Here is a 23,457-nt window from a genome sequence, read left to right as displayed (position 1 = left end):
GAATCCATGGTTGGCCTTTTCCTTTTGCTTTTTGAGCGCTGGCTCAGTTGGGGTTGGGTGGTCATGACTTTTCATTTGGGATGCTCTGATGGATGAAGGGGTCATTCACGGCACAAAGGGACAACGGCGTTTTTGACTGCGATGGGTTTTCTCTCCGGTGTACATTACCTAGCGGCGGGGTGGTGCTGCTAATACTACGCTGATTTTATGATCACGATTATACTCGTAGACGCGCATCATCGCTACGTGACGCGTTCCCTGGTGGAGTCTGAAAAAAACATTCGTTGCGGTGATGAGCGGATGGGAGCAGAGACGCGACACCCTGGTCCGGTCAAGAGTCAAACACCATGCCAGGGCTTGGAGCAACTAAACGTAACTTAAGGGGTAGGTACCGTTCATCCCCTGTTAGCTCGGAGCTGGCGACAGGGAGCCATGTCTCCAATTCCGCAACAACACTGCAGAACTGCCGGAAAAGGATTGATTCAGCGCAAGAGAATGGAGCATACCGCAGAAATCCAAAATATTCTGCCCATCGATACCTTCCTTCCACAGAGGAACTCGCCGGTTTGATGTTGAGATTGAAAACTGGGGCAACCGTGGTCTTCAAGTCAGGCGCTAATAACGAACAAACAGGCGGTCGACTGTACTGTGTACAAACAAATGGTGAATCAATCAAGAAATACATGATAGGGAAGTGCAGATTACAGTAGAGCGCGCCAAGGGTTCCCGTCCTTGCGCAGCCCGAGGAACTGAACCACCTGACCGAGGTGGTCGACGCCCCAGAAGCCCTCGGTCTCGCCCCTGGTGTTGGTGCAGACCATCCACGGCAAGCCGAACGCACCCTCGGCGAATGCCTTGTCCGTATTTTCGAGCAGGGCCTTCTTACCCGTCGTACTTGCTTCAGCGAGGACTATTGCGGTTGCCCTGCGGTTAGCCACCATCCAATAGTTACTAGTACCATCATAACTGGCCCTGCCTTGTACTGTATCGTACTAGTACATGTACAATACAATACAACAAGAAGGGCGGGACAGAAATAGGGAAACCGAAGGAGGCATGGGGGGAGAATTACTCTTCTCGGTCTCGGCCTCGCCAAACAGGCCCACCAGCGTCTGCTTCAGCACCTCGGGTTTGTGTGTCGCCACTGCGTCCACCCAGTGCCTCGCGAAGAGCGCGTCGAGCGCGCGCGTCAGGCGTGGCTGCTGCTGTTGCTGAGCCTGCTGGGTGTCCGAGGCCGCGATCGCGCAGAGGGCGCGCATGACCGGGAGCGTGTTGGCGGGGAAGTCTGGCGGCAGGCCCGTCGTCATCGGGATAGAGAAATAGCCTGCCCAGCGCAGGCGTTCGGCGTTGATCCACTTGTCTTTGTCTGTTGTGGGTAAGGGTAATTGTTAATGGCGTCTCATCTCCCTGGGTGGAGAAAGGAGCAGGAGGAGGGGAGAAGGGTTTGGGAGATGGGAAGACGTAGTAGGTAGTACTCTTGATCTTGAGGGGCGGTGTATTTCCACACTGTTATGGCATCAGTACTGAAGATAACTACCTACTACCTAGAGTACTAAACTCTATTGTAGACCGGGCATTTCCAGCCCACGAGGAAAGGAGTCTCTCACCTTGTGCATCAGCCCACCAAGGAAGATGGGCACGTATGTGACATCGCAGTTCTTAAAGACCGGATCATGCTGTCTCATGTCAGCATAGTGCCACTGTACAAGCATCTCCCCGGGTTGCCTCCCACCCGCAGCACGTAATACGCCTCGTAGGCAAAGGGGCTGACGGTGTCGACGTAGAGGGTGATCTTAGGGCGGGCCATTATGGCAGTTGCTGACAATGTAAGAGAGCTCCTGAGGATCGTTGCTGGGGATAGGGGCATGCGCGAGTCGTGTTTATGTTACAATTTAAGCAAGCTGTTGAAGGACTGCTGCACCTGAGGTTTGTTTCAGCTGCAGTTGAAGTTTAGGTCACAGTACGAGTAATCAACCGAGGTTCAGGTTGGAGTTCAATCTAAAGTGCGCCCTTGTCGGTACAAGCCTGTAGGATGTTGTGTAAGGTAGGTATGCATACAAATCAAAGACTCAATAAAAGACCCTACCAAATAGGAGGTGCTCAAACATCATGGATACCTACCGTAGGTAACCTTATGGTTTGCAGTTGAGTTGAGCCGAGGACCGGGCCGTCGGCAACGGCAACCCCGCATTAAACTGTGTGGAGCACATGCAGCAGGTTACATTGGACCGAACGGACCCACTACGGGATTGTCAACAGAACCACTGCCAATGCCACGTTCGATGACTCGGGAGGGTTAGGATTGCTTAATAAACTCCGGTGACCCATTCAATATCAAACTTAAGGTAACTGTATCAAAAGTACATGTATATGTACCTAAGGTAGCTGTTTATGCCCATCCACGACCGTGTGGTATTTGCACACATGTTGCCCACTTGACTCGTACAATACAATACCTCCATATCCTGCCAACCCATGTCCTGCTTCACGCACAAGTCGTCTCATCAAGAAACGAATGCGCATCTAAAAGGCAGCGATCTTGTGCTCCGTTGGCACCCGCGTCAGCACGTCGAACGAGCCGGTGCCGACCGTCCCGAGCTTGCCAACCACTAGCCTACTCGACGGTGTGGCGAGGCTGTCCCAGTCGCCGTCGAGGACAGCATCCTTGAGGAAGCCAACTGTGGTTTCTAAGGTGAAGGTATCAGCATCTGCTCGGCAGGGACGGCAAAACATGGGACACGTGGTGTGTGTGTGTGAGAGAGAGAGCAGGAACTCACCGTAGCTCATCTTGGTGAAAGGGCTCACGTTACTCGTCAGACCTATCCGGTTGAATGGCGTGAAGCCGCCGTTTCTGCAATATGGTCAGCCAGTCTGATCCTGAAAGGCTGGAGCCATCCCGAGAGCCACCCACCTCGTCATGTAATCCGCAATGAGGTTTAGGTGGCGCGCATCCACGGCGATGCCGTGGCCGCTGAAGACCCCGCTCAACTCGCGAACGATGTTGTTACGGCAGGCTTCGACACCATACACCTCAAGCACTTGGGCAATGTCGTTGGTCGATATCCGGTTGGGATTGATGTAGTCTCCATACTGCTGCATGGCCCGCAGGTTGGAGCCCTCAGTGTGCACGAGCATCTCGATGATGCGCTCCTCCCCGGTCTGCTCGTCCTTCTGCACCTTTGGTTCGAACGTCGCCTTCCCGAGCCCGCGGATCTGCTGGATGAGGGACTTCTTAACCGCCTCCTGGACCAAGCTGAGCATGAGGATCTTGGGAATCGACGCGTCGAATTCGAGCGTGAACTCGACCCATTCGCCGCCAACCTCGTCGCAACGGAAGCGAGCGACATGCTCATTCGTGTTCTTGATGCGCGCTTCCCGGGACCGTGACCGCTCCTCGTCGGTCTTGCTGCCCAGATCGTCCTCCGGCTCGGGGCTGCCGCCGTACGCCTCGTCGACGAAGTCCAGCCTCTCCTCGCCCTCTTCGACGTCGTCTGACTCGCGCTGCAGCTGCTGCTGGATCGCATCGTCATCGTCGTCATTCGGGCCGTACGAGACTGCTTCGCTCCTGTTCGCTCGCGCCTTGGCGCTCGTGGCATCGCCATCTCCGTCGTCATCTTCGTCGTCACCTTCGTCCATGGCTGTCCCACTCTCCCCAGCGCTAGGTGCTATTTCCACGACACCCGCTTTGACGCCGATCTGGGGTGTGGCAGCGCTGTTCTCCCTAAGCTTCTTCTTGATCTCCTTCCGCGTGAGCAAGGAGAGCAGTGGGATGAACTTCCTCTCCACCGTGTTGAGCACGTCGGAGATTTCGATAGCATACATCTTCTCGTACTCCTCTGCCTCAAAGAAGCGTAGCCTGATCTCGAACGATTTCGCCAAGGCGTAGCCAACGCCACGCCCGACCCGCTCCCGGACGACGGCCTCCTTGGTGACATGCGCAAGCGGGAGGACGCTGATGGATTTGGCAAACCTCTCGGCGTCTTGTGCCGAGAGCTCTTCGTTGACGACGAGCGTCATTGCCGGGGTGGATATATGGGCGCTGGCCGTCATCAAGATTTCACGGAGACGCGGAATACCGAGTGTCACGTTCTTGGCCGAATGCCCTGCCAAATGGAACGTGTTGAGGGTCATTTGTGTTGACGGCTCCCCGACTGACTGGCCGGCAACGATCCCAACGGCCTCGCCAGGCTCAACCAAGGACCGTATGTATTTCGCCGCCAGGATCTTTTCAGCGGTCTTGCGAGAGATCTGGCCCTTTTGGCTCTCCGACCCCTTCTTCTCCTTGATCAGGCCGTCCTTGTTGGCCTTGACGTAGTCCATCATCTTGCTAAAGAACTTCTCTGACGTCGCAAAGCCAAAAGCGCTTGGACCGAGCTCTGACGCTACCGGGTCGAGGGGATTGCGACTGATGCTCGACCGGATGGCGCTCTTCATCCGTTTGATGACCTCATCTTTGTGCTCAAATAGTGCTTGCATCCCAGGCTCGTGGTACCTAAGCTGCGGCAGCTGCGAGTCGAGGTTGCGCAGAACAAATTCGAAGTCGTTCAGGTACTTCTGTTTCGAGATATCGATGCCGTCCTCTCCGAACAAGAACTGTACGACCGTGCCATCGGAGTCTCTGACCGATGAGTCGTACGAGACCCTTAAACCCTCCATGCCCTTGATCAGACACCTTTGAAGGTAGCCGGAGCGAGATGTCTTGACGGCCGTATCGATCAGACCTTCACGACCGGCCATGTGATGGAAGTAGTACTCCTGTGGGCGAATACCCGTCAAGAAGCGCTGAACAATGTACCCACCTGCCCTCACGTCGGTGTCGTAGGGCTTGAAGCTGGGCAGGGTTTTGCCGCTCACCATGACCGGGACACGACGGCCTTCCAAAACCTGCTGGCCCAGGTTGCACGAGATAAGGTTGGCGTTGACGGGGGTGCCCTTGGCACCGGAAATCGTCATCGACTGCATGTGGTTCTTGGGGAACTGCTTCTCGAGACCGGCAGGCAGGCAGAGCTTGGTGATCTCGGTCGACAGCTTGGCTAACTCGTGACTCGTGAGCAACTCCAGACCCTCCTGCTTCTTGTCGTCGCGGAGCACCTCTTCCAGACGCTCCAGAAGCAGCGGATCATCCTTCGTGGGCTTCTGTTCCTCGAGCGAGACATACTTGGCTGCCACCTCGAGACCAATATGCGAAGCAGTCTTGATCGTCTCCTTGCGGTTCTTCTCTCCTTCCGGTGTCATCCGAAGATCATCCATGCCGCAGGTGAAAGCAATCATGGCCAGATATCGCGTCAACAGTCGGCCCATACAGCTGAGCAGTTTCCCTGCGATTGATGGACCGTAGACTTCGTGCACGGCGTGAATGAAGCCACCGTCGCTCGGCCCCAGTTGCGACTTGTCGAGAATACCGCTGATGAATTCGCCATCGCGGAACCTCACTTCGCCTTCTTCTGAGTCCTTACCCCAGCTGCTGCTCTTGATCTTGGCAGATCCATTCATCCACAGGTCGCCGCAGTCGGCTGGCCTTATGTTCTTGAGGATCGTCGTGATGACCTGTTTGCCTGTCCAGCGGGGCACTGGCTTGATGATTGCCGGAGGCACCGTCTCAATCCTCTCCCCCGTGATGTGCCCGCTCTCCGGCCGAAGGGCGCTGTACACAAGCTGCATATAGTCGCCCTGGTTCAGAAAGACATCCTTGCTGCAAAGCGCCACCGAAACGGACAAGTGATCTTGGATCAAACCACGCAGAGGGTTTCCGGCCGTTCCAGAGATGTATTGGTGATCCGTGTCCGCCACCTGGAGCGCTTCGACCCGCGCAATCTCGTTCTGAGGAAAGTGCATGTTCATCTCGTCGCCGTCAAAGTCGGCATTGTACGTGTTACAGTTGGCGTAATGCATGCGAATGGTCTTCTCCCCTGGCAGGACCCGGACGCGATGGCCCATTATGGACGGCTTGTGAAGAGTCGGTTGCCGGTTCATCAGGACCACATCACCGTTGGTGAGATGCCGATGTACTTTCTTATTCCGCGTGCCGCTGAAGTTATTCCCAGTGGGAGCCAGCAGTTGGTTTGCGAGGGCGATACGGTCCTCGAGAGATTTTGCGCGGAGATTGATAATCTGGCCATTCTCGTTCTCGATGGCCGCGGCGCCAGGCCACTTGTCTGAGTGGACGTGTCAGCATTTCCTGGAACCCGGACACAAGGAGGGGCGATCAGCTTCGAACGTACCAACACCGTTGATAACAGCTTGTCTGGTTGATCCCAGTTAGCCATGGCCGAAGTACAGTTGAAGTTTACCACTGAATCACTCACTGGAGATCTTTGAAGTTGTGGCTTGTCACCGGCTCAGGATACGTAAGTTTCCTGGCAAAGACAGGAGGCACACCAATCTCGTTGGTCTCGATATTGGGATCTGGGGAGATGACACTTCTAGCGGCGAAGTTGACACGCTTGCCCATCATGTTCTTCCGGAACAGACCCTCCTTCTTTTCAAGCTTCTGCTTGATACCCTCTTCATTCCGCTTGGCAGCCGCACCTCGAATAGGGTTCTTGTCGCGGTCGATCAGGGAGTTGACGGCATCCTGGAGCTCCGTCCACGCCTGGTACAGCGAGCTCATATCTCTTGTTCTCCTACCTTCGTCTGCGGCCGCCTCGTGCTTCTGGGCGCTGATCTCTCGAGTAACCTGCGCTACATTGGAGGCACTCCTGAGAATCATCTTGTAGAGATTGTTTTGTTGCGCCTCGGAAATTTGAGCGTCGCCCATACGGGCCTGTTTCATAGCTGTTAGTTGGGCGTGCACTGTCACCATTCCTGTCATTCTTGGTACATACCTCTGGCCGGTACCGGTTAGGAGGCACTAAAAGGGTTGTCACGAAGAACATGTCGGCGGTGAGAGGTTTGGAGCCTCTGGGCCTGGGTTTCGAGTTGTAAAGGAGGGAAAGCAACTCCTGCTCCTGCTCGAAGAGCAACTCGAGGCGCTTGTGTACCTCCATAGTGCTGAGATACCTTTGTGCAGGTGCTGCGGACTTGGACTTGATACGTCGGGGTTTGGCCGCGGCATCCGTCATGACCACGTCTCCATTTTCGTCGAGTTCCTCGCCCTCACCCTCGCTGTCGCGATCTCCCGCCGAACCTTCGGATGAGGAGTCGATATCGCCGATTCCCTCGTCGCCAGGAGAGATATCGTCATGCTTTTTGGCCTTCCTGCTTAGGGCGAGCGCGTCCGTGCGCTTCCTTCCAGCCTGCGCCATGGCCGCCTTCTCTTTCTCTGTCAAATCCCGCTCGAAAATCTTGACCCAACGGTCTTTACGGTAGACGGGTGAGATGCCATCGCAACTTCGGCACCGCTTCTCCTTGACGATCTGCGCAAGAAAATCCTTGATGAGAGCTCGCCTCATCTCGGCAGCGCCCTCATGTTTGCCCTTCCGTATGTCGCCCATGTTGACCTTTAATCTGTGAGCCCGCAAGACCTCGCGCACATATGCTTCCCTGGCCCGCATGGTACTGTCGTGTACATTGTCCCCCTCCTCTTCCGCCTGATCGTCCTCCGTCGTGGGCACGTCGCTCAATTTCAATTTCCTCAGCTGCTCTCCAAATTCCACGGCAGAGAAGGAATCGACCATCTGAGCCTCGCGGATCAGACCGACCTGCAACAAACGGAGCACGCAGATATACCGATGAATTTCGTGACGCGCCAGGCGAAACCGGTGGCAGTAGACACACTGGGCCCGGAGCAGGCGGTAGGCCTGGTCCATGAAGACAGGGTGGTAGACGGGTACGGGAAGTTCGATGTGGCCCGGATGCCCCGGGCACTGCGCCTGGTTCAAATTGCATGTTCGGCATCTACACAACGGGTCAGTTTGCTTGCCGCGCAAGAGGGAGTGCATAGCACCACCAAGGTGGCGCAGCAATGGTTCCCCTTACAAAGAGTCGCCCCAGGTCCCGAGAGCCGGGTCATATAGGCCGCCAGGCACTGGGTTCAGGAGGCTGTCAAATGTGCTGTCATTCTCGATCCGCTTGACAGAAATTGCACGGATCTCGTCGGCCGAGAGAAACGTGAACTCGACGCTTTCCAGCGCCGACGCCACCGGCTGCGCGATATTCATACCGGGCAAGCGGACGTGAATTGCGTGCAACAAGCCAGCATGGGAGTCTCTCCGTCGTAGAGGAGGAATTGCCTGTTTTGCAGCAGGTTTGCAATATCGAGACTCGGCCGCGCGCAAACGTTGCTCTCTCGCAACCGCAGAGTGGTCGGTGGGGAACCCAGCATCGAATCGAAGTTGCAGCAAGAATAATTTTTGGCGGTGTAAATAGGCAGAACCCCACGGCTACCGAGCATGTGGGGCACCCAGCTGTGTGCAAGGAGCTTGGCAACCTGTACACAGTACGGGCAGACATCATCCGTTAGCGTTACCCAAACGAGGTAGTGGTAACTGAACATCATCTTCACATCACCTCAGTCGGTTGTTGGCGCGTCAGTCATCCCTACCTTACCCAGCTTCAGCCTTAAACGACGTTAGTGCGCCGCCATCGCCACAGAGGGAAAAACCGACGTGCTTTCCAACTGCAACCTCCGACTGTCAAGTTTATTCCTCTTTGGACACCGTGACCTCATCACAAAAGCGGTCGGCACCAGCACGCGGTCTGATCATGGATCGCAACCATCAACTCGGCGGGCTTGGGCCCCGCCACGACCCGGCATCGAGGGTCCAGAAGCCCGAGTCGGCTGCCGATCGAATGGCCGCCCTCAAAGCCCGTGTCGCCGCCGCTGTTGGCAGCGCAAAGGCCAAAGGCGGGCTCAACACGCCTCTCCATCCCGTTCTCGCCGACCTCAACGCTCCGCTCAAGCCGGGCGACTCTGTCAGGGCATCCGTAGGCCAGCGCTCCATACAAGATGCTGCAAAGGCCGCAAAAGGAAGGCCGTTGGCGCTCTCGACGACGACGACGCAGGATGGCCCTCGGACAAACCCCTATCTGGACACGAGCAGCGCGCCTGCGGGCAGGGCAAGAGAGCCAAAGCAGCTGATCTTCAACCAGAAGGGCAAGTATATCCAGCAGGCCAACGCGCTACGGAGACAGGCCGCGCTCGAGGAGATGAAGAGGAAGATTGCCGAGCAAGCTCGCAAGGCAGGGTTGGAGGAAGACCGGGATATCCAGAAGGCGTTTGTGTTCGAGGCGCCTCCGGACTTGGAATGGTGGGATGAAGGGCTCATTGATGGGAAGGATTACAGCAACATTCCACATTCCATAAAGTTGACGACGCCAGATAGCATCGTTACGCTCTACATCCAACACCCCGTCGCCATCGAACCGCCGCAGGATAAGCTGGCCCCAGAGCCCAAGCCCATGTACCTGACGCCCAAGGAGCAGCAAAAGCTCCGGAGGCAGCGGCGCATGATGGAGCTCAAGGAGAAACAAGCCAAGATCAGGCTAGGTCTCGAGCCAGCACCGCCGCCCAAGGTCAAGAAATCCAACCTGATGCGCGTCCTCGGCGAGGAGGCGGTCAAAGATCCGACGGCCGTCGAAGCGCGCGTCAACCGCGAGATTGCAGCACGCTTCGAGAAGCACATGCAGGAGAACGAGGAGCGCAAGCTGACCAAGGAGCAACGGCACGAAAAGCTTGTTGCGAACCAGGCCAAGGATGCGTCCAAGGGCATCCATGTGCTGGTGTTCAAGATCGGCAGCCTCGCCAACGGCCAGCACCGCTACAAGATCAACATCAACGCGACACAGTGGGGCCTCACCGGCGTCTGCATCATGCACCCCAGGTTCAACGTCGTGGTCGTAGAGGGCGGCGAGCACAGTATCAAGAATTACAAGAAGCTCATGCTCCACCGCATCGACTGGACCGAGTCTCTTCCCTCGCGGGAGAGGGATGGTCTTTCTGCAGGAGGAGGCCATGGCGCCGCGATGAGGGAGTGGCTAAAGGCCGAGGATGAGAAGGGCCAGTTGAAGGACTTATCGGCGAACAAGTGCGCGCTGGTCTTTGAGGGCGAGGCCAAGGTGCCGATGTTTAAGAAATGGGGGAGCAAGGTCTGCGAGACCGACCAAGAAGCGAGGGAGTTCCTTGCACAGAGGAAGATGGAGAATTTCTGGACTCAAGCCAAGAATACTCCCCTATGAGGGCGGGGCGGAATTGAGAGGTCCGACGGAGGTTTGCTATGATTCCTGTGGCACGACGGTGTATTATCTATGGACTGGCGGACATGCTACACGGTGGCTTGGAATGCAACTACTTTCCCTGTTACCCTTGTTTCTGACGTCTCTATGACCGGGTGTTCTGTCGCCATCGCACCGACGTTACTAACATGAATGTGTGCTAGCACTCGCAACCCAATGGGAATGCAATAAGGAAGAGAAAGAGCAATAAGAAGAGAGGGAGGTGGGGGGGCGGAGGAGGGAGGAAAGGAAAAAGAGAAATGAGAAGCAAATGCTAACTGAGGCAGATGTTGCCTGTTGCAGGCTGCCTGCGCGGTTTCGGTCATGACCCTTCTTCTATACCTCCAAGAGAAGCTTCGACCGAAACCCAAGCAAGAAAGCATCAGTAAAGCGAGAGACTAAGACCAGGCTCTAGGACCAAGCTCTTGACAGATCTAGCTCCTGCAGAGACAAAGGGAGATGAACCAGTCTGGGGAGATTCAACGACTGGTGTCAATCCACCCACCGTCGCGAGGCCCGAACCCCCCCAAATAATCTCGAACGAACGGCTCGGCGCATTCCATCGCAATGGCCACCCCACCTCGTCCACCACAGGTTCCCCTCCCCACACAGCACAAGCGTGTACCTGTACGTAGCGAGGCGAAGGATCCAAGAGAGGCGGCACAGATGACGGGTCGTACCGCCGAAGGATTCCATCCTCTCCCACTCCCATACGTGCCCCGTGTCCACACACCTACTATACTGGTTCCCTGGATGCTGTCCAGTCGGCTCATGCCAAATCTCTCTCGAACCTTCTGCATCGGACTTATCGTCTCGGCCTCCGACAACTCGGCACACAGCAGGTATGTGATGGGGATAGCGCAAAAAGACGGACGTGTTTGGCTCTCATTCTCGCCCTCCCAGACGCTGTCTCTACTGTCTGGTACGTCCGTACCACCTCACACGCCTCTGTTCGCCACAGCCATGCCGCACTATTTGCAGGAGACGATATTGAGGGACTTCGGGATCCCACCCTTTGGCGAACGCATCTCGTCTGGGGCGAGTTTCGAGTGCACTCCATCCCTTCTCTCGCGGGGACGGGGACTGTGGCACGAATCACCGGAGCAGAGTCCTAACTGGGATCGTGCGCGATCTTGATGCCGTTCCGAAACAGCTTACCGGCCGAACACCTCCATGCCAGACGGGTTGAAGGTCGGGTGGGTGGGTGGCATCGACACATAGACTGCTTCAGGGGGTTTTTTTAATACCGTTGCATTCCATATCAGACGTATGGCAACATGTCTGCCGTACACCTCGTCTCCCCGATTAGGGTGTTTCCCCGAATCTCCCATCCCGAGCAGCTCGGAGATGGATTGGCCCCTAAGGTCGATGGACGTGGAGCTTCTGTACGGAAAGCACGTAAGTCGAGTGGACGAGGTCAGGGATGGAGCGGAGAGGATGGGACGGGACTTGGAGGAAACCCGCACTAGAAGATACCTGCGCAAGACGCACACCTGGCTGGTGTCTGGGGGTGACGAAGAAACACAGGAGAACATCGCTAAGTTAGTGACCGATCCACGATAGGGATGAGTACCTAAGGCTCATGATATCGGACATCCGGCATTGGAACCTACTAGAGCCAGAGACGCCAAGTTCGGATTCAGGGGAGTAATCCGGCCCCTACGCAGTTACCTGCGTAGTAGCCCTCCTTCAGAATCAGCAAGCCGATCTGCGGCGAACAATACTAACAGCGCGGCAACTCCATCCTGCTCGAGCAAAGAAGCGCCGCGGCTCCGACGTGTCACGCCAGCTCAACTCGCTCCTACGCTACACATATCTACAAGCAAGTCGTCGACCTGAATGACCAAGATGCCCAACGAGAAAAGGTCGCCGGATGCGCAAGCGTCTGCACGATCCTTCGGCAAGGACTGCTTCCGTTGACGCTTCCTTTCTATCTCCCCCCGACGGCTCCTGTTCTCAGCATGGAGCAGGCATGGAAAAGAATTGGACATGTGGCGCGGAGGCAGGATTACCCAGGACCCGCACCAAGCACGCGGATGGCGCAAGCAAACCATCGATCGATATCACGCCTATCCGAACGACTTGGACGTGATCCGCTCGACTTCACATACCACACAGTAGACGTCGGGCTGGCTAGGAGTCCGAGTAGGTGCGGATTTGAGCCCGGAGATGGTTCCCTAAGTAGGCCGCCCCGTGCTGCGAATAAAGTCGGACAATGAAACGCACTGGGAATGAACTTTCGAGATCGAAATACAAGACGAGACAACCGCATCTGGAGAGGGAAAAGAAAGGTCAAAGCCAAGCTCCAGGGGACATGTAGGCCCATGGGGGTTCCCAATGGTGTAAAGGAGGCGAAACGAGGAACAACTGGGATAGCAAAGCACGCAGAGCACCGCAATCAACGGCCATGGCTGCTGCGGCGCTTGGGGCTCTCACTGACCGGAAATTTCAATCCATTACGAATACCATCGTGACAGTCAGAAACGGCGGCGTTCACTCCAACGGACGAGCACAGCCGCCCCGGCTATCCCTGCGGGGCGAGGTCCGTCATTCCGACAAGCCACTGATCCTGCTGCAAGTATGCTTTGCTTGCTGACAGCATTTGTCTGAGCCACGGACGTCCCCGGCGCCGAGGCGTCGGACCCGGGGCCGGGCCGCCGAACGTGTCTTGTTCTGCGGCCAAGCCGGCGGGCGGCACAGCAAAACAAGGCGCGGCGAGGTGTGTCCGCCTAGCCCAATCCTGTGCCCACGCCGTACGCCATTTGCGGGGTGAACCGTCTTTGCAGGATTGTCAATTGCCGAATCGCTTCGGCAAAGATCACGTCCATACACGTAGCTACTTGTATGTGCAGCGCGGTTGGCAACAAGATCGCCCGGCCTCAAAGTCCTGAGGAAGGTCCGGGAAATGTTCCCGGCGGCCAGCGCTGTGTGTGGTCTAGGACGGCGGAGAGTTGGCGGAGCGCTGCGCATGTGTCTAATGTTACCACGCTCATGGGCTGTTGTTGGTTCGAATCTTGGGCGGGAACCGTGACTGCCGGGACGCGGCGAGTTGTCCTTGGCCCAAGATCCCCTCCGGCTGATCCTTCAGGACACCTGGGCATTGCAACCTTGAGAGGTGCGAGGCGGCTGTTCGGCCAATCGCTGGCGTCTGCCCTTCTCTTCTTGCGGACCACACACCCTCAGCGTACTGTATAGACAATAGTCACCGATGCTCAGTCACCTCCGTCTGAACCTACCACCCCCCCGGGCCCACGCACCTTTTCAAAAGTACTGTGCTTTCGGGCGAAGGGCCATGTTGTAGGCCGGCAGCGTTCGGTTGCTGAGTGAGAAACTCCCGTTGGGGGCGGTAGGAATCGTAGGGGAACTCTCTGTGTCACACGGACAGGCAGACCATGCAATGAACGTTGACGAATGCGAGCGCAGAATACGGATACCAGGTAGCCAGCGTTACCTGACGCAAGCTCCAACGCAGCATGTGCCTGCGGGGGGAGAGGCCGGTTGGCATTGCTGTTGATGAACAAGCAGGGGTTGGAGCCGGGGTTACCTTTGACTTGGTAACCGGTAGACAAGGTGCTCTATGTATCGCGACATTGGCACCTTTCGCATTGCGCCTCGGCGGAGTAGATCTTTCCCTTCCAGGTCTTGCTTAAACTGACTTATAAGCCGAATCGCGCGGGCTCGGTCGGCTGACCAGTCTCGGGGAGACAAGGAAGAAGCCCACGGATTTAGGGATAGGTCCTACATACCCGACAGTCCCTTCGCGGTCAGAATCCAAGAATCCCCGACGTTGACGGGCATGGCGGGCTAATCTCGCAACCTGGAAACCTAAAGAGTCCTAATTGGATGAACTGACGACGGCGGCCTCCGCTTGCTACCGTGTTGCTACTTGCTAGCGCTTGCCAGTGGGCTATTGGTTCCGTCGAGATCGGCCGCTCGTTTGTTCGCGCGCGCAGGCGCGAGCGTGAGGGATGAGAATCATGCGACTTCGATGCGGGCGACCTGGCAGTTAGGGGAAACTTTCCGTACTAGTACGTTACTACATACGGTAATGTACGGGTATGTAATCCGTATGTAAGTACGAATACGGTTATGATGAGGGCCGACACCCACTAGCCCTGCGGAGATTGCAGCTTGCAGCAGCTTCCATGGTGGAGGTTGACTGCTGATGCAGTCCTACCACGCGCATCTGTCCACCGAGTTAATATAACTTGCGTAACCCCTAATGCGAGCAGAGATCTTTTGGCTCATTTCACCGTGGCATTGGCTGAGAGAAGATGACCGATTCCAGTGGATGACAGTTCGCTTGTGGACCTGTTGTGCGACGTCGGGCGGGCCGTAGGGCTCAGGACGAACTGTTGCTGAGTGGCTGGATAACGCGATGCCAACCCACTAGAGCGCAGCCCTATGCGAGGGTCTAGTTCGCCTGATAACGACGGCAGTTGGACAGCATCCCCTCCTTATTACCCCCTCCACTCCAGCTGATCTGTAGTGTAAGATCCAATGACGTGGGCGTGAGGGGCAATAAGATGGAGTGTGTCGGGTAAGCCATATTAACAATCCGGCCCCCAGGTGTCAGTTTCCTGCAGACTCATCGGTCAGCGAAATTTGTACCGTTCCATCGTCTTCTCACGATTTCAGTCGTTGGTGGACGAAAGGCGCAACGTAGGGAACACGGTGGAACAATGGCATAGATGTACAGTAGAAGGAAGGAGCCATCCATGCACGTCAGATACTACTATTGGTGGGGTGTTTTGAGAAAACGGAACGAGACAGACTGCTGCATTACCTCTTCCGCAAGTCATGCAGCTTTCAAGTTCCCTGCTTCAGTTCCCGCTCTTAAGGCTGACAATGATGTGACGATCGCAACACCATCCAATGTCTGTCTTAACCAGAAATCGACCGCGACATCCGGACAAAATTCCGTCAGCGCCCGATGGACCGATGGACTCGCCAAGCTGATGGGAGTGGAACTGCCGTTCTCGAACGGTCCCGGGTCTTACACAGTATTACCAGCATACCAGGTACCTTACGCATTGCAGCGATACTTAGTTACCGATACCGTGTTGGATGCCGTTGTATGTGAACAAAACCTATGTACCCAAGCGTGTAGGGTTTTCTACGCGCGCAACTGCCGACGACTGCCCGCTCGTGTCAACCTAAGATGCGAAGATGCGGGACAAATGTACTAGGGACTTTTGTTGTGTGTCTCTCTTTGCGAAGTCTAAGGTAGGTGTAATCCGAATATGTGTACATTGAAGTCTCCTCCCAAAATACGTTGGGAATGAAGGCAAAAAAAGAGAATTGTTGCAGGAACAGGCCCGGCATTGCCCACGAAAGGAAGGGAAAGGTCCCGACCCCAAGCCCCATCGAATATACCATCGTCCAAACACCGCCTCGCCCGCCCAGATACGCCACCCGTAAACCATACATGTATTCGTACACGGCGTTAAGAGCAGAAATCCCATCCTTCCGTTACCCAAGGTACCCATGTGCCGTACGCTTGAAGCCTTCCCTGGTATCTTCCCGAGTCCCATCCCAAACGTATGAAATATGTCCACAGAAAGAAATGCCGCAATAGAAAGGATGTGTGCGGTGCCATCACCTCCCCCAGTTGTGGCCTTGGGAGTCAGCGGCCGCCAAGGGCTCCCTGGGCCGCATGGAGGGCGGCAGGGAGCCGAGCATCCCGGAGCTGCAGAGAGGCGGGATGCCAATGGGCGGCAGGCCACCCGGTGGCGGGATCATGTGGTGTCCCATGGGGGCCATGGAGCGGGCACTGGGATGCATGCTATCGTAGGCCTCGGCGCGGAGATCGAGTGTGCCAATGTCAAACCGCTTGGAGCAGCCATCTTCCATGTGCCTAGGAAATTCCGAGTTAGCGAATCAGCTCATTTTCTTTTCCTTTTTTTTTTTTTTTTTTTTTTTTTTTTTTTTTTTTTTTTTTTTTTTGCGTCCGTTTGAATGTCAAACTGGGAAGCTCGAACTCACCTCCGCAGGGTGTCCTTGCGCGCGAACATGCGGCCGCAGTAGTCGCACTTGTGGGTGCGCTCCCTCAAGTGCACGCTCTGGTGGTGGCGCTGGAGATCCGTCTTGCGCACAAACTTCTTGTTGCAGTCGGGCACCTGGCACGGGAATGGATACTCGCGCTTCTCGTCGTGCGTCTCCATGTGCGCCTTGAAGTTGTAGCTGCGGCTGAACAGCTTACCGCACCCCTTGACTTCGCATTGGAAGTTGGCCTCCTCCTTGGTCGTCAGCCGGCGCGGCGCCCTCCGCGGCCGCGTCACACGGTACTGCCTCCTGGCGTCGTGCAGGAAGGCGGGCGGCTGCGGCGGCGGCGGCGGCGGCGGCCCAGGGTAGAAGTGCTCGGCCTCGACGGCCTGGTACTCGGGCTTGTGCCATGTCGCCGACCCACTGTCCGACAGGTAGCCGGTCGAGGTGCTGCTGGTGTACGGCCCGCTGTCCGACGGGAAGGACGTGTGGACCGACCGCGGCGAAGGGTAGTGCGACGCCTCCGTGTTCTGGCCGTAGTCCGACGGCCCTTCCATCTTGACGCGCGGCGTCATCGGACCGGGAACCGAGGTTGCCGGTGTGTACGGCGTCCTCAGCGGCGCCGCTGGAGACCGCGGGCCGCCGGCAGTGGGCGGAGGCGTCGAGGCGTGGATGGAGGGCGGGTGGCTTGCGGGGTGCGCGTGATAGACATCGTGGCTGTACGGGTAGCTGCCAAAGGTGTCGTAGTCTCCCGACAGTATGCTGGGCATGCCGGACGCCGAGGACACCGGATGGACGTTCCAGTCCTGGTGGGCCATCTGATCGAGCGGCGGCAGGGAGAGCTCTTGGTCCATTGGCGGCGTCACGCAAGCCTGGTCACCATATATCGAGGTGATCTTGTATTGCTGCTCTACCAGGCTCGGCGAGGGGTAGTCAAGCGAGGACCTCTCCGAGGGGCAGTATGTGTTGGCCGGGGACGACGGAGACCTTGTGAGGGAAGGCGGCGGTGTGTGCTCCATGGTGAATGTGGTGGACGTGGAGGGCTGGGGGAGTGGCCAGATTATCTATGTATTCACGCGGGCAGTTGGGTACGCTGTGTGAAGTAGGGGGGAAGAGAGGCTGACAGCGCACGGGGGCCTGTTGGTGTTTGTCGGACTGTGCTGACGGGGGGGATCTTTGTCCAAGCACAGGAGTATCTGGAGTCCGATTGGTGGTCAAGCGCGTCGAGGTCCGGTAAGAGTAGGACGGGAGCGGCGGGCCAGATATTTGGGGACGGCCGACAAAGTGGTCGTCGAGGCCTCTAGGCGTGTGCAAAGCACTGCAGCATCAAGACGAAAAGCAAGTCCGAGGGGGAACCTCTCGTCGCTGGGGATGAAACTGGGGCTGTGGGAGCGAGGAGATGTGTGTGCCTGACAAAGGCAGACAACCAAGCTTTCTTATATGATTTGGGAATGAACGAGTTCTGCCTGGCTAATATTGGAGTAGTACCTGTATCTACCGTTACATCCCCTCTCTCTGAGGGACTGGGGGCTAGACAGACGCATCTTGGGACTCAGAAACTGACCGGGAACAAGGGGCCGCGCAGCTAACGAACCAAGACCGCGACAGGGGCAGGTTGCCATGGGTGGGGGGAGGGTGAGAGAGTGAGTGAGAGAGAGAGTGTGAGAGGCATGGGTCAGCACCAAACCCTGTTCGCGGAGTCCTGAGGGCAGACAAGGCTGGCGGACACCAGCCTGATGGGGAAGCGTCTGGGCTGAGAATCCATCGGTAACCCTCACGATGTGGTTAGTGCGATGCGCGACTGGGTCCTTGGGAGATGGGGCTGGGCGTGTTTCTCACCACAGCTCCCACCGGAGGAAAATAGAAACGCTAGACCAAAACGAGAGAGGGTGCGTCTCAAGGGTGCAGGGGGCAGCTAAAAGTAGCCAGGGTGTGGACCAGGTGGGGTGACACCCCTGCCGGTGCACCCTGGCTTAAACTGTTGGCTTCCGTTTCCAGCTTTAGGTTGGTGGGGCGACCTGCTTCAACCGTCCATCGAGTCCTGGCTGGGCAGAGCCGGAGCCTGCAGTGCCCTTTTCGCTGGGCTGCTGACCATTCACACCAATCCGGCTGGAGCTGTTGGTGCTAATGGGAAAGCTGACGCTGTTGTGGGTTGGCAGCTCACTGTGGGCTTGCTTTGCGCTCGTTTGCACCATCTCGGCAGCCGGAATATGGGGACTGAGGGGTTCTGAAGGCCACCACGAACAAATGAGTCTATCCTCGTCGGCATCACGGGTTGCCGATGTGTGCATCGGGAGCACCCGAGCGCGGATGGATCGCGTGCCCATGTTGAAAGGCCCCGACGGCCACATTCAGTGATGCCAGATCCGAGCTAAGGTGGCCATGTACGGAGAATTCAGCACCGCCCGGCCTCGGCTCGGGGCCAACCGTCGAGGTAGGCGGTTGACGATCTGAGAGAATACGTAAGGGGGATATGCTGTTGGCATGGCATTACCGGTAGTACGTCTGAGGTACGGTGCCAAAAGCGAAGGTGGCGCCAACGTCAGAAGTACCAACTCTGTAGTATCGTGGTGAGGGATTTGTGTGGGGGAGGCGAGCGCTTGCGCTTCCCGGGCGCGCCTGACTGGCCCGGCCGCTAAAGTTGGTGATATCTTCCCCGCTAACAGAACGGTCAACAGGCTTACATGCTGAAGCTCCCACTGTAGCTTGGACAGGCCAGGCACGCCTGATTGAGACTAATGTGTAGGGTGAGGGGCTGCCCGAAGATGGATAAGTGAAGATGATGGAGGGAGGCCGATAAGAGTAACTAGGTACCTATGTGGTGCAAGTATTGGACCCGCCGGGACCCGGGTATCTCTGGCCAACCTACCGGAGTCTAGGTTACTCCATGATACCGAACGTACTCCGTACCAGGTATGTACAAGGCATATAGATGGCCATACATGAGTGTTTCGCTTGAGTCCAGCTGGACTGTTCGGTCCCGGTGGTCTTCAGCAAAGTGCCGCCGCGCGGTATGGATATCGTTGAGTTCTGTTCGGCTGTTTGCGAAATCTACTACAGAGGATTGCGACTAGAGTCATCAAGTTAGATAGTTGAATTTGTTATTGCCGCAACTGATCGCAGTAGAGGAGATGAAATGTGGACACCTGGCAGGCAATCCTATCTCTGATACGTCAATTGCGCGGTGCACACAAATTGTGGAGAAGCACAACTAGGACTCCCGTTTGCGAGGCATGGCCCGATGGAAATTTCCACGCCTGGACTCTAGTACCTTAGACGCTTAGCTCCAAATATTTGTCTTAACCACGCTATCAAGGTTCCAAGGTTGCAATCACGACGGCATCCACATCAAGGCGATGGGCCGGTTGGATTTTAGCATCCACGCGATTTCAGCATTTAGTTACTTGTCCCAGTTGGTGCTGGAGAGCACCGTCCAGTGCATCCAGGCGTTGTTAAAGTTGTTAAATAACAGATGCTAGGTCAGGGCCACGCTTTCCCCCTCTGCGGAGACAGGACACCAGGGTCTGGCTCGGTGCCGCTTTGCCCGTTCTTCCCGTCGTCCCGCTGGTCGCCGGTCGCTGTCCCTGAAGACCGCCACCCCTGGGCACCACGAGTTATCCCGCTACCGGTATGCCCCCGAGCAGCCAAGGCTACGGGTATCTCGACAATCGACTCTACCTATTCCGGCTGTCTAGCCCGTTCGCGCTGAAGCAAGCGATGAGTGACCCAATGGAGGTGATGAGTGATCCATTCGATCTGCAAGGTGCGAAGCTGTGGGTCCCCCCAATTCACAGCCCCCGAAAAACGCGCTCCAGGCAACGATTTGGATTTCCTACAGGAATTGGCATCATCTTGCGAGCGTCCCGATGCGAGCTTTGCACCTCAGGCGATCGGGTTCGGAAAAGCTGCGAACTGGAGGGACCCCGCAAGGTCATGGGCACTCACCCGTAGTGCAGTGCAGTGCAGTGTAGTGGTGTAAACCGTCGTGCAGCATCCCTCCATCTCCGTCATCCAGCATCTGTCCGGCTTGCGTGGGTTCTTGGGAGTCACCGTTGCAACCGCGGGGAGAAATCCGCCGGTAACCGAAATTACGTCCACAGAAGTTTGTTAGTAACTTTATGTTGGAATTCTCAACACCTGACAACAGATGTCGCAGCGAAACGCTGGTATATACGAAAATGCCGCCCCGAAGGTTGGACCCTGACCATCTAGAGATATCTACAGTTGAGAAATCCACCCAGCAAGAAGTAGGATCTGCATCTGTGAATCTGAAACTCGGCAGACTCTGGCATCCGCTCTCTGCGGCACTGCACACTAAGATTCCAACTGTGGGTCAGGGCCTGCCGTCCTGATATGACAAGGACGAGGTACCACATCCGGTGATCTTCGCAAGGAAGAAGTGGGAAGCCTTTGGCCGTGTGAGTGCCCAAATGGTTAACCATATTCCAAAAACGGCTGGTCTTCATGCAGTAGATGGCTGAGTGCTGAAACATCCGGAATTCTAACGTGCATTGTTGTTGTTGTTGGAAGAATCACTCAATCAGCAACAAGCCGCCCCGTTGGGAGCGGGAGACGGACGCTTCCGAGCGATGCGAGCAAGGAAGACTAACGTTAGCTGTTCTTGGCAGGGCCGGGTTCTGGGCAACGAGTTGCCCTAGTTAGCCATGGGACTGTGGTCGCCCGCGTCCCGGCTCGTCCGTCTTGGTGCCGCAACCGATGGGATGAATCAACGGGCGAACAGTAAGGCTGCTGGCAAGTCTTCGCTTTTGTATCTGAGCTTTAGACTAAGTAGAATGGGATTTATATAAAAAAACCGTGCTGGAATCGTACCCTTTTCGCAATTGTTTTGTCATGGTTTCGAGAGGAATTTCACTGCTGATGAATGATATGGAAGATAGGAGACCCCACAAGATCGCCGGTGCTTCTCGCCCCGCTTCCCCGGTCTGTGAACGGACCCGAGGCTAATAACGTTAACAAACCTCCACTTGATGAAGCTGCCTTGCCTGAAACCCCACTGGGCATGACAAATTCTGGAAATATTACTCCACTGAGATATCAGAATACAAAGCGACTTCCATCAGCTATCTCATTCCTATTGAACCATCACTGATGGTGAACCTGGAAGCTGCCGCTGGCACTCAGTACATCCACATCAGCTCAGGTAAGCTTGAAAGTTATCTGCCCTATAACTACGTGCCAGTGGCCTGCTTTGTCTCAGCACTTTAAATCCTCCGCCATGTGCAGCGGCCCATGTCGTCGGGCAGGCAAGGTTGCCCTGGAGCGATGGCTGCCCTCGTTGGCCAATGCAACTTGGGGTCCGAGGTAGCGTCGCATCAAAGGATTCTCCCAAGATTGACCAAAAACCTGCGCAGACCTGATGGGCGCAGAGCGTACGGCCAGCACTCCGAGGCTCCGGTTGAACCCACGACTTGTGGTGGCTCTGTAACCTGTAAGTCGACGGAACATTTACGCGAAATTACGCAGACAAGAAACGGAATCCAACTTGAAGTTCCACTGTTCCATCAGCTCACACGTGCGAACGCTGCATGTACGTATCTCGTCGGAAAGCGACTTTTGCGATAAGTACCTTATCTACCAGGTAGGTGCCGACCTCAGGTAGGTATCCTTCGGATGGCGTTTGCTTACCTGCCGTTTCGCATCGCTGGCAGCGGTCGAGAGAAGGAAACTGACTAAGGTGATTTGATCATTCAGACATTCTGACCACCATTCCGACAAGCCCACAATCTCAATTGGGCAAATGCTGCTCGTGGGGACTCGGATACACTAGTGTAAGGTAGTAGGTTGGCTCGGCGAGAACTCCGTCAGTTTACTCGGGACGAGCCGTTGCCACATCGAATCGGACTTGTCACCAACATCTCAAGTTCCCACGACGTGACCGCGCCTGCGCGCCTATCGCTTACCCACTACTCCACTGCCGAGTTCCACTCCACTACGGTCGCCAATCAGCGAATACTACAAGACACGCGCAGAAAATGATTTGACCTTAGCGATGTTCGCCCCTGATGAGGTTCTTTGTCAAAGCCCGACGGGACTAAAATCACGTAGCTGTGTAAGGAAACAAAGTCAAGTCTACTTCGAACTACCCATTGTTGCGAGGTGCAATACAATTCTGTACTGGTAGCTACTAAGGTAGTACTATCACGCTGCCACAGTACCCCACGCAGTAAGATAGGACCGAACAATGCGGATACTGGGACATGGTATTTTGCCCCCCTTCAAGCAAGGCATCGGATTAAATTCCGGCGGAGCGGCACAGCCACACCGCAACCGCGGTGCCGATCGAAGCGACTACAGGCGAGCCAAGCGCAATCCAAGATAGTGTAGTGTAACATTACTAGTACTGTGTATTGTATAAACCCGCCGACAAAATACCTAGCTTAATATGGGAAGACGCATAATGTATGTATCTGGTAATTCTACAATACTAGGTAGCCGGGAGGTCAAGGATGAAGATGAAACTGCCGAACATTCCGATCGCCCATCAACAGTTGTAAATCCTTTCCTGTTTTCCGGTTTGGGATGGCATCCCATCGCGTTTATCTGACGCCTAGAGCTAGCCGCATCGAACCATTGCTGGTGAGAGCGGTGGATTGAAGCGGGGCAGAGCAAGCGACGATGTGACATCGGCCACTTGCAACTCGCAACACGGCGAATTTTGCCCAAATATATCTCAAGATGTGATTGGAGGGCGGCTAATCGACCCATCTCGTCACGTTCGAGGCCGAAGTTATTTCCGCTTTCTGCAGAAGTCAGCCAAAACAGCAGCTGGTGGTACAAGGTGAGAATGTGGCTTATGATTCCTGAAACATCACGGCCCCAACGAAGCATTTGCAGATGTCCATCTAGCGCAGTCGCTGAGATACCAACTCGCTTGGAGGCATTACGCAATGTCGGGTGTTTGGTTCCAACACGGGAACGGTTGCCCTGACCCCAGACTCGTAGCATGTCATCTATCTTCTTCCAGGTTCCTATCGAGATCGACACCGTTCTGATCAGCGTATGCACATGAGCGTGTCTTCAGTAGGCCAGCTTCCCTCACTAACGCCGGCCGCCAACACGGCCTATTTCTTGCTTGTTTCTGCTAGTGTCATGCCTGCCCTATATGAACCCGAACAGATGATCACTCGCGGCACGCCGCTATGGTGCGCTGCGGCCCTAGAAGCTCAATGATAGGCGTAGGTGCCTACCTAGGTAGACTGTCAGCAGTACTATCACATGAGTACACACATGTAAGCTGTATCTGATGCTACTGAGGTTAGTTCCACATGTACGGAGATCCCAGAGCTGAAGATGTGAGAC

General features: G+C 55.9%; 5 protein-coding genes across 5 annotated transcripts; 1 reads left to right on the top strand and 4 right to left on the bottom strand.

Moving 5' to 3' along the window:
• Nucleotides 1-249: 249 nt before the first annotated feature.
• On the bottom strand, nucleotides 250-1,807 carry B0T15DRAFT_558268 (thioredoxin-like protein; the record flags this gene model as incomplete). Its single annotated transcript, XM_062870465.1, has 5 exons — nucleotides 250-982; nucleotides 1,073-1,366; nucleotides 1,476-1,506; nucleotides 1,608-1,676; nucleotides 1,733-1,807. 5 exons carry the CDS (start codon nucleotides 1,805-1,807, stop codon nucleotides 702-704), a joined length of 750 nt encoding a protein of 249 aa, XP_062720264.1. The 3' UTR covers nucleotides 250-701.
• Nucleotides 1,808-2,290: 483 nt separating this feature from the next.
• On the bottom strand, nucleotides 2,291-8,241 carry B0T15DRAFT_536641 (uncharacterized protein). Its single transcript, XM_062869564.1, has 7 exons — nucleotides 7,918-8,241; nucleotides 6,825-7,836; nucleotides 6,306-6,763; nucleotides 6,222-6,244; nucleotides 2,912-6,155; nucleotides 2,778-2,851; nucleotides 2,291-2,687 (listed from the first exon to the last, which is right to left on the bottom strand). The coding sequence occupies exons 1-7, from the start codon at nucleotides 8,097-8,099 to the stop codon at nucleotides 2,524-2,526; spliced, it is 5,157 nt and encodes a 1,718-aa protein (XP_062720263.1). The 5' UTR covers nucleotides 8,100-8,241; the 3' UTR covers nucleotides 2,291-2,523.
• A 126-nt stretch (nucleotides 8,242-8,367) lies between these two features.
• On the top strand, nucleotides 8,368-10,238 carry B0T15DRAFT_536640 (pre-mRNA processing factor 3-domain-containing protein). Its single transcript, XM_062869563.1, has one exon. It carries the CDS (start codon nucleotides 8,644-8,646, stop codon nucleotides 10,114-10,116), a length of 1,473 nt encoding a protein of 490 aa, XP_062720262.1. The 5' UTR covers nucleotides 8,368-8,643; the 3' UTR covers nucleotides 10,117-10,238.
• A 1,584-nt stretch (nucleotides 10,239-11,822) lies between these two features.
• Nucleotides 11,823-12,588, bottom strand: B0T15DRAFT_243029 (uncharacterized protein). The gene is made up of 2 exons (XM_062863089.1): nucleotides 12,165-12,588; nucleotides 11,823-12,082 (listed from the first exon to the last, which is right to left on the bottom strand). The coding sequence occupies exons 1-2, from the start codon at nucleotides 12,476-12,478 to the stop codon at nucleotides 11,959-11,961; spliced, it is 438 nt and encodes a 145-aa protein (XP_062720261.1). The 5' UTR covers nucleotides 12,479-12,588; the 3' UTR covers nucleotides 11,823-11,958.
• Nucleotides 12,589-15,521: 2,933 nt separating this feature from the next.
• B0T15DRAFT_242990 (uncharacterized protein) lies at nucleotides 15,522-17,408 on the bottom strand. Its single transcript, XM_062863088.1, has 2 exons — nucleotides 16,138-17,408; nucleotides 15,522-16,009 (listed from the first exon to the last, which is right to left on the bottom strand). The coding sequence occupies exons 1-2, from the start codon at nucleotides 17,154-17,156 to the stop codon at nucleotides 15,751-15,753; spliced, it is 1,278 nt and encodes a 425-aa protein (XP_062720260.1). The 5' UTR covers nucleotides 17,157-17,408; the 3' UTR covers nucleotides 15,522-15,750.
• Nucleotides 17,409-23,457: the final 6,049 nt, after the last annotated feature.

Source organism: Chaetomium strumarium (genome assembly GCF_033439665.1).
Source record: "Chaetomium strumarium strain CBS 333.67 chromosome Unknown B0T15scaffold_5, whole genome shotgun sequence".
Lineage (NCBI taxonomy): Eukaryota > Fungi > Ascomycota > Sordariomycetes > Sordariales > Chaetomiaceae > Chaetomium > Chaetomium strumarium.
The sequence above is the reverse complement of the archived record's forward strand: the minus strand, read 5'-3'. Positions and strand labels throughout refer to the sequence as shown.